At 41.0% G+C, this 15,613-nt stretch overlaps 2 protein-coding genes across 2 annotated transcripts; both read left to right on the forward strand.

Annotated features, from left to right (window-relative positions):
- The first annotated feature begins 2,960 nt into the window (after positions 1-2,960).
- Positions 2,961-5,796, forward strand: LOC149380879 (Tetratricopeptide repeat (TPR)-like superfamily protein). The gene has a single exon (XM_089602184.1). It carries the CDS (start codon positions 3,191-3,193, stop codon positions 5,357-5,359), a length of 2,169 nt encoding a protein of 722 aa, XP_089458310.1. The 5' UTR covers positions 2,961-3,190; the 3' UTR covers positions 5,360-5,796.
- A 571-nt stretch (positions 5,797-6,367) lies between these two features.
- LOC149380880 (Pentatricopeptide repeat (PPR) superfamily protein) lies at positions 6,368-10,125 on the forward strand. Its single transcript, XM_089602098.1, has 4 exons — positions 6,368-6,718; positions 7,169-8,462; positions 9,440-9,525; positions 9,641-10,125. The coding sequence occupies exons 1-2, from the start codon at positions 6,452-6,454 to the stop codon at positions 7,589-7,591; spliced, it is 690 nt and encodes a 229-aa protein (XP_089458224.1). The 5' UTR covers positions 6,368-6,451; the 3' UTR covers positions 7,592-8,462; positions 9,440-9,525; positions 9,641-10,125.
- The last annotated feature ends 5,488 nt before the right edge of the window (positions 10,126-15,613 follow it).

Here is a 15,613-nt window from a genome sequence, read left to right on the forward strand (position 1 = left end):
AGGATGAGAGAATATGGTGAAAAATATTTCCTAGAAAACACAAAGAGTATATGATGAAGCTCAGTTGAAAAATAAGCTTGAGATATTGAAAGGTGAATGAAAACTCTGGAAGCAATTGATCGGAAAAGAAACTGACATTGGATGGAATGGTAACAATAATACTGTTGACGCAAGTGAAGAGTGGTGGAGTAGTAAAATAAATGTTTGTATCGATAAAACAAATAAATTTACAAATTTAAAATTAAAAATACAACTAAGATAACACTTTTTATTTTGTAGGAGAATGAAAAATTCGAAAAATTTCGCAAAGAATGCATTTCTCTCGACTTCGAAGATAAACTAGATACGATGTTCAAGGATATAGTTGCAATTGGAGCATATGCATTCTCATCTACAACTAACCCTCGTCATTACGATGGTAGTGAGACATTTCCTAGTGCTGACATCTCAGAAGAAAGAAGTGACGAATCGGAGGACCTGTATCTCAGCCGAATCCTCAAAAGAATGTGAACAACAACAAATATCCCCTAGACCTCAATAACTTTCCAACGTTTAAAAAGGCTAATGGAAGGAGCAAAGTTAGTGGAGCAGCCAAATTATCTTCTCAAATTGAACGTCTTGTGAAGGCAATAGAAGAGCGAAGCGACACCATATATGTAGTACGCAAAGATTGGCCTGGTACTAGTATCGCTGAAGTAATGAAAGTTGTTTTGTCACTGCCTGGTATTGAAGTAGGACATCCAACGTGGCTTTTTGTGATCGGACTATTTCAGAGTCGCGAGAAGAGAGAGATGTTTGCAACGATGAAAGATCCACATACTCAAAACTGTTGGCTCACTTACGAGTATAATCTAGTTTATGGCTCTAGTCTAGGAGGAGCTCCAAATGTCTCGCGCTTTTGAATTTTTAATCAATTGTATTTAATAAGCGATCTTATATGAGAACTACATTCATTGTTTTGCAGTTGTTGGTTTATTAATTTCCAGTTGTTGTTTATTTTGTTTTACAATAATAATCAAACAATACGAGAACGCTAGTCTCGTTTAAAATCCTTGGTTTCTTACTTTTTTTTTTACATATTAAGTTACTTTTTTAGTATCAATAATGATTTCATCGAATGTTATTTAGTCTTACGATATTATATATTTGTTTTCAGGAACAAATGGATATCACATCAGATGATGAGTTCGAAATTATTGCCAAACAGGAAAATAACGAACGCATTGTCCTTATACGGAAAATTGCTCATTTGATGCAAATTTATTATGATACATACATTCGTAAAGTTCCTTGTATGGATTAAAAAAAAACGGGGCATATTTTCCTTCAAGAGATGTTGAGGGGAAACAGAATTCGGTGCCAAAGAATATTCATAATGGAAAAAAGAGGTTTTCATAAGTTTGTGCAATAACTTGAAAACAAGTTATAGAGTCAAAGGTTCAAGACATATGACTGCATTGGAGATTTTAGGAATGACTATAATGATTCTAGGAGCATGGTCTAGGAAAACGGTTAGTGCAAGAGATGTTTCAACATTCTAGTGAGACGATAAGTCGATATTTTTCAGAGACGTTGGATATATTATGTCTCATGGGAGTCGATGTCATAAAATTTGCTGATCCAAAATTTAAGAGTACTCCCAAAGAAATAGCAAACGATTCAATATATATGCCACATTTTAAGATATTATGATCATACTTTTGTGATTTATTTTCATCAATATCGTATTACAAAATTTGAATAATTTAATTGATATATTTTTTTTTAAGGATTGCATTGGTTCTATAGATGGTGTTCACGTTCTAGCTTCTTTACCTCAAGCAGATCAAGTACCGTTTATCGGTAGAAAGAAGATTCCCACTCAAAATGTATTGGCTGTATGTGATTGAAATTCACTTTTGTGTATGCTGGTTGGGAAGGTAGTGCACATGATTCAAGAGTATTCTCTGCCGCTCTTCATGATACTGAGATTAACTTTCCAAAACCTTTAGAAGGCATGGCAATAATTTTTTTTATAACTTTGTATTGTGTACAGTTTAAACTAAATCATTTTATTCAACTTCATATGTCATATGCAAGTATTATCTAGTAGACGCTGACTATCCTAGTTTGCCTTGGTCCGTATAAAGGTCAAATATATCATCTAGAACATTTTCGTGCGAGAAGAACTCAACCTACTACAAACAAAGAAATCTTCAATCGCACCCATTCTTCTCTGAGAAGCGTCATCGAACAGAGCTTTGGAGTGTGGAAAAAAAGATGGAGAATCCTGAATGTCATGCCGAGTTATCCATTCAAAAATCAAGTAAAAATAGTTATCGCAACTATGACACTGCATAACTATATTCGAATGCATGCAAGATAAGAGATTGATTTTGAAATGTTCGACGAGACAGAGTGCGATGACGAAGGCGATGAAAACGACACAACTGAAGATCAAGATGAAGATTGTCAGACTTCTTCGAGTAGTATGGATAAGTTAAGAGATGAGATTGCTACAAGTTTAGTAAAAACGATAAATTTGTAGTTTAAAATTTTGTCAATAATTAAAACACTTTATATTAATAATAAAATAAATTTTTGTTGTCTATATTTATCTAGTTTATAATTATAATTCATATATATGCATATAAATAAGCATATTAATAATAATTATTTAATTTATAAGAACATGTCTATTTTAGTTTTTTTTATTATAATATATTTATTTTACCAAACGTTGAATCAGTTTTTGTTACCAACAACTGTTTTATAAATAGTTTATCAAACACTAAAAAATAGTTTCAAAAACTGAATCTACAAGTTTTTTGTTTTTGTTTTTTGTTTTTTTTTTTTTTTTTAACAAAGTTATGCCAAATGGTGCCATTATCCACCCTATAGCAGATAGTTTACAATTTTAAGTTTGAAAATGGTTAGATGTATACATGGCCTTCTGTAGAAGTCACGTAAATATCAGACCATTTTTATAGAGGCATGATTTTTTGAAAATATTTAGGTATGTTGCGTTTATTAAGTCGAGTAAAAAAAATCCGGCACTTTCAAAATCTCTCCGCAATCCGCCGCTAGTTTGCTTGCTTCTCATCCTTGAACACAAGACAAGGTACTCTCTTTTCCACTCTGCAAGGTTCGTTGATTGTTCTTGCCTCCTTTAAAGCAAAAAGCCTTTCGACTTCAAGAGAAAGAAAATAAAATGATTATCAGAGCACTTGGTAGCAATACTCAGGCGAAGACTTACTTAATTCCTTCGCACAATTTGCGTCTCCGATTCTGTTCCTCGTCGCCGAAACCTTCCCGTTCGGATTTAGAGAACCAATTGCGTTATCTGTGTGGAAAATCTAAGCCCCAAATCGCCGACGCCGTTTCGCTCTTCAACAAGTGCGTTGAGTCCAAAATACATCTCTCTCCCGGGACCTGTACTTTCCTGGTGCACGAGCTCAACAAGTCTCAGAACTACGACTCGGCCATCTCCGTGTACAGATCAACGGCCAGCCTCGGAATCTACATCAACTACGATTCCTTGAGCTGCCTGATTTCCTGTTTCGCCAACGCCCAGAAACCCCGATTGGCCACCGGGGTTTTGGGGCTGATTCTGAAGCGCGGCTTCAGTCCCACCTCGCTGGTGAGGAGCCTCGTGGTGAAGGGTTTTTGCCGGAGCGGCGAGGCCGAGCGGGCGAGAGAGGTGTCCCGTGCGCTGGGCGTGTATTACGGGATGTCACCAGACATCTTGAGCTTCAACATGCTCATCAACGGCTTCTGCGGCGAGAAGAGGTTCGAGGAGGCCTTGGAGTTGCTGGTGGAGATGGAGAACTCGGGCTGCGAGCCGAGCGCGGTGACGTACAGCTCGCTCATGGACGGGCTGTGCAAGGCGGGCCGGGCCGAGCAAGCCCTCGAGATGCTCTCCGAGATGAAGCAAGTGGGCCTCGAGCCCGACGTGGTGGTCTACAGCCTTCTGATCAACGGGTTCTGCAACGACGGCGATTTCGATCGAGTCAGAGAGCTCTTCGCGGAGATGATGGACAGAGGGGTCGCCCCGAACGTGGTCACGTACAGCTCGCTCATGCACCGCCTCTGCAAGATCGGGAGGCTCAAAGAGGCCACGCAGATGCTCACCGAGATGTCTCTTCGCGGGATCCGACCCGACGTCGTGACTTACACGGGCCTGCTCGCCGGGCTTTGCCAGCGGGGAAAGGCTGCCAAGGCCAAGGAGATTTTCGATCTGATGGACGAGCCCAACAACGTCACTTTCAACGTGATGATCGACGGCCTGTTCAAGGAAGGCTTGGTCGGCGAGGCTCTCGGGGTTCTTGGCTCGATGCTCGACAAAGGACTGAGGCCCGATTCTGTCACTTTCAATACGGTGCTCGTGGGGCTATGCCGTGGCGGCCGCGTCGGGGACGCGGTCGAGGTGTTCCGCGCGGCCGAGAAGAACGGGGTCGAGCCGGGCGTGATCACGTTCAACGCCATGATCGTCGGTCTCTGTAAGGAAGGGCGTCTCGACGAGGCGAGGGAGATCGACCGTGCGATGGCCGAGAAGGGGGTCCCGCGGGATGTGGTGACCTACAACGCTTTGATCGGCGGGTATTTGCAGATCGGGATGGCTTTCGAAGCGATGGAGCTGAGGAAGCAAATGTTGGAGACCGGGGTAGAACAAGATTCGGCCACCTTCAGCGTTATGATCAAAGGCTTTTGCAAAACGCGGATGCCCGAAATCGCGAAAGGGCTTTTACTCAAGATGCGGGTTTCGAAGTTTAGACCTTCCGTGACCGATTACAACTCGGTAATGTCGTGTTTGAGCAAAGAGAGGAAGAGCGTGAAGCAAGCCCAGAGGGTCTTCAAGGAGTTGGAGAAGACGGAGCACGGTCCCAACGCTTCCTCTTTCAATATAATGATCGACACGGCTCTTAAGGCCGGGGACTTGAAATCGGGGAAGGAATTGATACTGAAAATGTTGAATGTGGGCCTGAAGCCTGACTCTCGGACCTACACTGCTCTGATCAACAGGTTTTCACGCCTCGGGCTCTTGGACGAGGCGAAGAACGTTCTCGAGAGGATGATATCTTCCGGGTTCAAACCGGACGCGGTCGTGTTTGATTGTTTGTTGAAAGCTTATTGTGCAAAGGGTGATTCGAAAGAGATCGTGGATTTGCTTCGCCGCATTGCCGGTTTGGGCGTTCTTTTGGATGCGGAGATCACATCGACGATCTTGGCTTGTATTTGTCGGATCTCCGACGATGTTGATGTGACTCAAGTTATCCCTCAGTTCTCTACACGGCCATCGGAGAGAGCAAGTGTTTTGAGCGACGAGTTACTAACGAAACTCGATAAGTTAAATCCGCAGCTTAAACTAAGTGTGGGGTGACAATTTTTATGTCTCTGAGGAGAGGACTATCTCATGTGAGTCTTGGATTCTATACAGCCACGTTTACAGGCTGAGCATTTGATCGATGTTATCATATCAGACTCAGCTTTCTTGGTGCCCTGAACTTAAATTTTGTCACAGGTTGTAGCAGAGTAAGTTTTGAGATTTCAGCTTTTTTCAAGGCAGGTTCATTCTGTACAGTATTTGTTTTTACATTCTTTTTGGGTTGGCAATAATAAATCTCTGTCTTTGAGTTCAACAATGCCATATGCCAACCGATTAACATTAGTTTAATATAGTATGTCTTCGGTTTTTTGTTCTTAGTATTTGTAACAATGAGTTCAAATATTGTCTATTTATTTGTAATAATTCAAATATAGTTTGTGTCACCTTCCTAGAGCACATGACACTATATATATAATACGCATTACTAGTGAGCAAGATTTACATCTCAGGTTGACCACGCAAGTTTTTCATTTGGTTTGGAAGATAATGATTGAGCAAGTTTTTTAAGGTGTGACACGTTTCAAGCACAAATAATTTTAGAATTTATGTTATTTTTAACATTAAAAATTTAGTTGAACCTATTATTGAACAAAGAAAATAAATAATATTTATCTTTCTAAATAGAAAAATAAAGTACGTATATGGTGTAATTTATTTACTTTCTTTTTGGAAATTAAAGGTAGATGGTGTAATTTCTTTCAGAGAGATATACTGCTTTTAATGGACACCCTGATTAACTCACATTTGAAATCATTTCTGAAATATCTTACAAGCTAAATATTCAGATAAAATGCCATTGGGATTATGCAGAAATAATAAAAAAAATTGCCGAATCTTTGTGAATATTATTCTCCCTATATGATCTCCGATGAGCCTTAAAGGAATTATAGAATATGAACACATTACAAAACGTATTTCTCAGAATACAAATGAGAATTAAGGGTATTATAAGAAATAGTTATGAAAATGAAGTAGCGCATGTAATTTGGACGAAGGGAACGTGGGCCAAAAGCCCGCGTATTTGGAGCGAATGAGGAAGAGAGAGGTTCGTCCAGAAGAGAATCTCCGAAAGCCTCGCGGTGTGTAATGATACACCTACTTGTACGGCGTAATCTGGCACGGACAGGCTCAGGGTACTCGACGGCGAACAGGCCGAGCCTGTCGATATGGCGGCGGAAGAAGGAGTTGAGCAAGGAGGGTCTGATCATCACCAAAGAGATCAAGCGCCACAGCTCCGACCCCACCCGCCTCGACCGTTTCGTCAAGTGCCACGTGTCTCGCCTCCTCAAGTCCGACCTCGTCTCCGTCCTCACCGAGCTCCAGCGTCAGGACCACGTCTTCCTCTCTCTCAAGGTTCTCTCTCTCTCACTTCTCTTCTCTTTCAATTTTAGGGTTCATGTCCTCTATTAAATTGTCAATGCTTGGAACTTGTTTCCAAAATACATATTGGTTGCTTTTTCCACTCTGTGTATGGAAATTAGTGCCGGTCAACCTGGAAATGAGTGATTGGAACCTATAGGTGATGATTGTGGATGGAAATGCAATGTGTTTGGTTCTTGTTAGGCTTTTCGTCTAGTGCACTAAGTGCATGTACATAACTGGATTAAACATATGCTATTTTTGCTTGTCCCAGAAAAATATCTTGTTTCTTGATTATGTGACATACCAGTCTGTTCTCACATAGCTGTGCAAGCTTAGCCATAGTGTTAGTGATAAATAAATAAAGCAGAAAGGAATAAAGAAAGAGGAAGATGAATTAACAGTTGTAGCTTTTGTTAATTAAGAGATCTTTCTTGTGTTCAGTTGTATGAAGTGGTACGGAAAGAGATTTGGTACCGGCCGGACATGTTCTTTTACCGAGACACGCTCATGATGCTTGCGAGGAACAAGAAGGTGGACGAGACGATGCGGGTGTGGGAAGATCTGAGGAAGGAGGGCGTTTTGTTTGACCAGCACACATTCGCTGCCCTCGTCAGAGCTTACCTGGACAACGGGCTGGTCGCCGAGGCAATGTTCATGTACGGCGAGATGAGACGGTCTCCGGATCGCCCGACCGCTTTCGTTTTCCGAGTCGTGTTAAAGGGTCTCATCCCGTACCCGGAGCTGAGAGAGAAGGTGAAACGCGACTTCTTGGAGCTTTTCCCTAACATAGTTGTTTACGACCCCCCTGAAGACTTGTTTGATGACCGAGAATGGAGTGGAGATAGTGATGATGATGATGATTGATATGGAATGAGAGGTACACCAAATCCTTTGCAGTGCTGGGAAAGATCTTTCTGCTTGAAACCGTTGATATCTTTATCAGAAGTCAGCATTGGCAATGGCTGTGAAGGTATTTGCCTGCCATCTCTTGAATGCAAAGAAGAAGTAAAAAGAGACCAGTTTTGTGAGGCTCTTGTTGATAAAGAAATTTCCTTTGCTTGTAGTTGGACATGTTATGCCAAGGTAAAGACTCAGTTATGAATTCGTATCATATTTTCATTAATCGAGGTCATCTACATGTTGCAAATGATGTTTAGCTTTGAAAAACTACAGTAATTGCCTTCCACCAGGATAAAACTATCCAAACTCGACAAACTATTCAAGTCAAGGGAACACCGATTGGGATGGTGTTTTTATAACTCTCTCTCTCTCTCACACAAAAAACTCACCACGTGATCCAAAGGCCTTGCATAATGTGAAATTGCCCTATTTGTCACTTTTTTGATAACTTTTTCTCACATTCCACTAAAACCTTAATTTGTCCCAAAATGCCACCATGACAAGAGTAAAAAGTCAAGGTTACCATTCACTATCTATTTTCTTTACAAATTGGCATCTATGTTTACTCAGCCTAAATGAAGACTCAGTCAAAACCCATTTCTCCCGTCCATCTCTTCTGTATGTCGTCCAGATCTTCTCTCTCTCTCTCTCCCCCATCTCGTCCAAGCTCTCTCGTCCAGATCTTCTCTCTCTCTCCCTCACTCTCCCGCATCTTGTCCAAGCTGAGAAAACTCGTGAACACAGCTCAAAAAATTCGTCGGAGGAGCTCAGTTATTGTCGGAGGAGCATTCCGACCAAAAAAAGAGAAGTTTCAATCCACGAAATAAAACCCTAGGTTCGTTTTTTTTTTTTTTTTTTTTTTTTTTCATTTTTCGGGTATAAAAAAGGCTTTTTATCTTGAAATAATGAAATTTTTGTTGTTTAAAAGCATGGGTTTGTTATGAGTATGTTATGTGATTTTTGAAGATGACGTTCATTATTTGTTGACATATATGTCAACAATGTTGACTTTAGATGTCAACAATGTTGACATAAATGCCAACAATGTTAATCATTTTATCTAGCAATCGATCTGGGAACTTTTGAATCATTAGAGCTAGTAGACAAGTTTGTTAATCTATATGGTTAGCTCTTTTATTTCATTTTCTCTGACAAGTTCACCTCAATTTGAAAACCCCTTGGATATGCATTCATTTCAGTAGCATCTCAAATCATCCTTTGGATTATTAGCATGTATTGTGACATTTGAATGCTTTTTTTTTTGTGGCCTGAAGTTTATTGAATTTCTTAATTAGGAATTGCTAAAAAGATAGGACCTTGAAATAGAACTTATTAACCCTTTCTTGCTGACTAAGTTTATCCTTGTTATTTTTCTTTTCTTCTTGGTAGGTTTTCTAGTTATTTATTTATCATACACTAGTATATGGTAAAGTAAGAGATAACAGTAGGAAAGGATGACATTAAGAAACCCTCATGAAATGAGAAAAAAAAATGAATTATTGTCGAGTAGGCAATGAAGAACCCGCTTGAACTGACATGTGACTGTTATGTTAATGCATTGTGATTAATACTTGAATCAGATTTTGTTCCTTTGCTTGCATTACATGATGGTGAGTTTTTGTTCTACATTGCATGTTTTTGTGACTGTGAATAAGAGTGTGGGGTTTTGCTTAATTTTGGTGTGAACTTGTGAGATGGAAAGCCTTTGGAAGTCTTGATTACATTAGATGTCAACAATGGACGTCAAATGTTGACATCTGATGTCAACAACTAATGAACATTGTTGACTCTAATATTGTCAAAAATATGCAGAAATGTCAGAAAAACACTCCATTGAATCTCCGGTGACAAGCTATGACGACTTCGAGCCCCGAAAGAGAAAATGTTCTAAAAATGAGGTACATTTTGATGCCAAGCAAAACTGATTTTTGGTTATTATTTTTTATGATTGTAGACATTCATACCTATAATTGTAGACAATTACTAAAATTGTAGTCAATTGATGTTAATAAGGCAAGTGGATCGGAACTCGGTGATGCACAACTCACGGAGTTTCAAATGAGCCAGGCTGAGTACATATGGTACTTGGATACTTTTTGTAGTGAAACTGAATCGAGTCCGATCATGTGTCTCGAAAGTGTTATGAAAGAAATCATCGGAGACGACTGGGAGACTCAGTTGAAGAAATAAGGAGATTTTATGTAAGTCGTGCCCAAGGGGACACGACTGTTTATGCTGAAAACCCCGAGAGAGGAACTTCTCTATTATAGGAGGATGAGGATCAACAAGAAATGACTCTGACGATGAATTCCCCACATCATTGGTCTAAACTTCGTAATATTTATATTTTTGTATGGGTTTTTGTATGACTTGAATGCTTGAAACTGCTTAATATGTCTATTCACACTATGTTTTATATATGTGTAATGTTGTGAATTGCATGCCTAAGTGAAGAACTAAATTTAAATTCATCCACTAGACGTGAAGTGGTTTTTGCATGTTATCATGGTTATCATGGTTTTTGCATGTTCCATCTCGCCGGTAATTTGAAGACTGCTTTTAAGGGGATTTCGAAGGATGTGAATTGGAAATTTTACGGTGCCGCAAAGGCATACACGATGAGTGAATGAGAAAGTTACATACCATAATCATTAAAGTACCATAATTTTTACAAAAAACTAAGATTAAGTTAAAGTTTTACATACCATAATCATTAAAGTACCATAATTTTAACAAAAACTGATATTAAATAAATAAGAGTTTATGAATCAATTTAACTCATTCATTCTTGTCGTTGTCCGATTGGGCCTCTCTTGCAATTTTCACCGCCCTGTGTCGGTAGAGGTCGATGGTGTACTTTTGTCGGTACATGGTGATGTCCTCTTGTTTGATTGCCGACACGTCAACAATGTTGACAATGTATGTCAACAATGTTGACAATGTATGTCAACAATGTTGACAACATATGTCAACATTGTCGACATTGTTGACATATGATGTCAACATTGTTGACATACATTGTCAACATCTCTTTCAACAACTCTCAATGAAGACATAGAGTAATTACCTCTCTTCTTCGGTCATATCCGCAGCTTCCTCGAATTTCTCAAGGGATCCAAAGAAACTGAAATTATGGTCTACAATGTTCCCTTCGGGAACAAATCTCGACCAACCCTGAAAATAAAGATTAACAGATAAGGAAATGATATGAGAATCAAGAAATAAAAACAATAAATTGTTGACATCTGTGTCCACATTGTAGACATCTGATGTCAACATTGTAGACATAGATGTCAACATTGAAGACATCTGATGTTTACAATGTTGACATGAGATGTCAACAATGTAGACATAGATGTCTACATTATAGACATCATTGTCCACTGTTGATATAGATTTCAACAATGTTGACATATATGTCTACAATGTTGACATATATGTCTACAATGTTGACATCGTCGATGTCAACAAGTATTCAGAGACAAAATCACCAATAAATATTCAGAGACGAACCGATTCCCATGTTCAGAGACTAATATTCCGAAATATCAAGAAAATTTCATCAACAACACTAACCCATAATTTCATCAACAACACTAACTCAAAATAAATCAATAAAATCGAAATAAATCAAGAGAATAACTATTAGAGATTTTGGATCAAAGACTAACCTTTTTAAAGTTCCCATTTTTGTACGGGGTTTTTTTGGGAACCAGTTCTTCCTCTTCCGTGTCGGACGAACTCGCCGTGATGTTCTTCCTCTTTGGGAGTTTCGCCGCCGCGATTTTCGTCCGGGGTTTGGGTTTGGGCGAAGTTGTTGTTTTCCGTTTCCGAGCCGGCATTGGACTTGCCGGCTCCTCCGGGACTTTAGTTACGATTGTCCGAGGACTCCGACGCGGGGGTGATGGTTTTGAGTCCGCCATTTTTCTTCTCGATGTTAGGGGTTCGGGTGAGAAGTGATGGGTTTGAGTGGGTTGAGAAATGAGAGTTACTGTAGAGACAATTTGTAAAGAAAATAGATAGTGAATGGCAAACTTGACTTTTTACTCTTGTCATGGTGGCATTTTGGGACAAATTAAGGTTTTAGTGGAATGTGGGAAAAAATTATCAAAAGAGTGACAAATAGGACAATTTCTCTTGCATAATAAGCAACAAGGAACCAACTACAACAATTATAAAAGTAACACTTTCTAAAGAAAAGTCTGAAAAACTATTGGCGGTTGTTTTTTAAAATATTAAATTTTTTATGACTTACAATGAATTTTACGTCAAAGCCCAAATGAAGCCCAGAAGACAACCTGGTCCGGACCCACAAAGGCAAAAGCGTCAGAACGGGCCCATGAATAAAGAAAAAAAGAACGAAGAAAAAGAGCACACTTATTCTCTAGCGCACTGCGCCACATACATGGCACGTCACGCCAACACGAAAACAAGTGCACGCGCCATATCTCTACCAAATCCGAATTTTGGAGCTCTTTTCAGCCCCCTACCACTATAAATATCCATCTCCTCAAAGGAAAAAAGGTAGACAATTCATTCTATACACAATCACTCGATTCCAAAATCGTGAAACGTTGTTGAGGATCCTCCGTACTTGCTTTCACTCTGATCAAGCTCGATTCTAAAATATTCTCAAAGAGTAACGGTTCTCCCACTTCACTCATAACAATCAAACTAATGTTGATCATCCTTCTAGCTTATATTCTTCTTCTTCTTCTTCTTCTTCTTCTTCTTCTTCTTCTTCTTCTCAGATTTCCGCGACAAACGAAGAACGTTTTTAAGCTAAAGGAGCGACGCTCGAGACTTTCAAGTTTCGCGTACCTGGCTCGGGCGCGGCTACTTGGTCCAGCCTTGGTCCATCCGAAATCTTCAACGTTGTTTAATTTTCAGCGACAAAATTTTGGCGTTAGAAAGAGGGGATCGAGAAACATTCACGAGCTCCCACAACAATCTTTTTTTACTTGGAAAAATAAGAAAACTTCAAGCATAACCCTTTAATAATGATGTCTGGAACCTAGATTCCTAACACATCTGAGGGAGGCGTAAACCCCTGCGAGAAAAGCTCCGAATGTAATCCGCGACGACTGGCGCACAGAAATCAAGACTTTCCACTGAAAGCAATCACAGATCCAATCCTAGAGCAAGACCCGCATGACTCCCGCATCATTGAACTCGAGGAAAGCGTGCGTCGACTGACAAACCACCTCGCGAGGCAAGGGAACGACAGAGCTACCATTGAGAACTTTTTCGGCCTAACATGGTAGGCTATCAGTTTCACTCATTCGGGGGGCTTCGAGGATGAACGTAACTGCGTTCGGGCGAACGAGGACGAGGGTGATCACACCAACTCTCGCATAGACGAGAGTGATGAAACTACCAATTCTGACACGCGGAGTCTCGATCACGACATCCTCGACACACGGAGTCTCGACCATGACATCCTCGACACAAGGGAATGCGCCAACGAGCTCCCTGTTTGGCACAAACCCTAAATCCCCACAACTTTATCTCAAACATCTCGCTCTCGGTCAAGGACACAGATGAATTAGGCTAGAACCGCAGCCCATGGACGCAAGGGCGCCACAACTCCGCAATCGCGAAACGGCAATCGAGAACTATCCCCTCGTCGTTTAGACGACTTGAGGTAGCACCTCAATGCCACTCGAAGAAGCTCGGGAAACCAGCTTCCCCATGAAAACGGGGTTGCGCTGACAACGACTGTACTCGGCCAAAATATCGTCGTTCTGTCTCATACAACCCCCATTGACCAGGCCTCCAACAAAAGAGGGTAAAGTGCCCCACTCGTCCAAAACTGTCTTGCTGCAACACATGCAGACGTAAAATGACCTCCTACAAAACAAAGGACACGTGGCAATAGTAATAAAGCAGATATTCAGCATCCTCGCTGTGAGCCTTGACTTGCATCTCTGTGTGCCATACCTTGTCGTGGGCCGTGCCTTGCCGTGAGCCTTGACATGCCTCGATGTATGCCATACCTCGTTGTGAGCCTTGACTTGCCTCACCGTGTGCCGTCCATCATCTTTCCGTGTGCCCTCCTCTTCATGTACTTGACTCACCTTGACAAGATTCGACTCACCTCGACAAGCCTTTACACACTTATATAGGCCTCAACAAAACTTGATAATCTTTGCCACAGCCGTACGATCACTTGACCTGGCCGTACGGCCAAAACATGACAGTTTCGTGGCCGTACGTCCAATACGACGCTCATCATGGCCTTACGACCATAACCTGGACGACCACCATGGCCATACGGCCAACTCCAACTCATGCCATGACCGTACGACCATATTGCCACTCATACAGCCAATCCCATCAGCCCGCCTTGGCCGTACGGCTACCATTTTGATCGTACGACCAATTTTCCTTGCTCGGTTCAAGGTCTTCAGCCATACATACATCGAATACACCTGAACTGTGCGCACACTCTCTCCTCGCCATGCGCACACCTTCGTCGTGTGCACACCTTAGCCTCACCTCGTCGTGCGCACGCCCTCGCTTCGCCGTGCGCACACCCTCACCTCACCGTGCGCACACCCCCGCTTTGCCGTGCGCATGCCCTCACCTCATCGTGCACTTGCCCTTGCCTTGCCATACAATTTCACCATCGTGCACATGCTCTCGCTTCGCCATGCACTTGCCCTCGCCTTGTCTTGTTGTGCACTTACTTCAGCCGGTCCGTACTGTACTCCGGTCATTTTGTATAGTACCCCCAGCCAGTCCGTCAAGTACCCACCTGACCAGGCCGTGCGGCTAGTCTACCAGCCCGGATTTCAGCACTTTTCCCACTCGTCCAAGCATTGCCAACTCATCCAATCTTATTCAAAAACACCAAAGTATCATTTAAGCACTTTGCTCACCCAAATGTATTTTCCTATCACTTTTCTCACCCATCTAGGGCACCCCAACACTTTCCAAACTCTATAAAACCCCCTCATTTCACCACAATGATGATGACCCAATTTTCCATATCAAAACTCTTCACAAATTACTATTCATCTATCTTCTCTCAAACTCATACACAATTCCCAAGAAAGATCATAGAAATGACATTCTAAATAGCATTTCCTCAATCTCTCATCTCTCTCATCCATCACTCCATATTTCCCATTAGCTACATCATTCTTACACCCAAATACACTACAAACACCTACCATATTTACTACATATTTCGCTACATCTCTTCTCTACTATTTTTGCTACACATCTCTCTACATATTTCTCTTCGTCTCACAACCACGAAAATAGAGAAATACTCTCCTTCCTTTCTCTTTAGAATGGGAGGAAATCACTCTCAGACCCATTTTTTTCTACATATTCCTTTACACACATAGGCTCATTCCCATATTATATATTCTCTTATGGTGACTAAGAGCTTTTAGAAATCAATTCTCTAGATCTTCACCTATTTGAGGGGCACATCTCATAATTTCTTTGTCTAACTTTTGATTTAGGAAAGAAGGAGCCCAACCATCACCAAAGAAGGCCATTCAGAGGTTCATCGCTAAGATGACGGCCTTTTACAAAGCTCCTTGAAAATCACAATCCATTATCGGGCTTGTCCCATAGTCGTGATTTCCTTGCTATCGAGGAAATGACCTCCACCACCACCATGGTCGACCGTTCCGAAGGATTTGTTAGATTTGTTGCATTTATTATCGGGTCTCAACCCTATAACGACATTTCATTCGAGACCAAGGTAACCCATTTCACGGTGTACGTACTCGGACTCCATGTGATGCAAAATAATGCAACAACAATTTCATTGCTCAATTATCTCACGAGGCCCCATGGGCCCTTCTACCAGCGCCTATCTTGATTTGATCGGTCGTTTAGGTTGTGTATTATTTTACAATTAGCTGTATAAAACGTGTTTGCGCGCGTGAGAAAAAGTAAGAGAGAGAGAGAGAGAATGCGTGAGAGAAAGAAAATAGGAAAGAGAGAAAAAACAAAATGAGAAAAGTT

This window comes from Urtica dioica, chromosome 11, assembly GCF_054948205.1.
Source record: "Urtica dioica subsp. dioica isolate 48M chromosome 11, U.dioica_male_clone48M_v1_H2, whole genome shotgun sequence".
Lineage (NCBI taxonomy): Eukaryota > Viridiplantae > Streptophyta > Magnoliopsida > Rosales > Urticaceae > Urtica > Urtica dioica.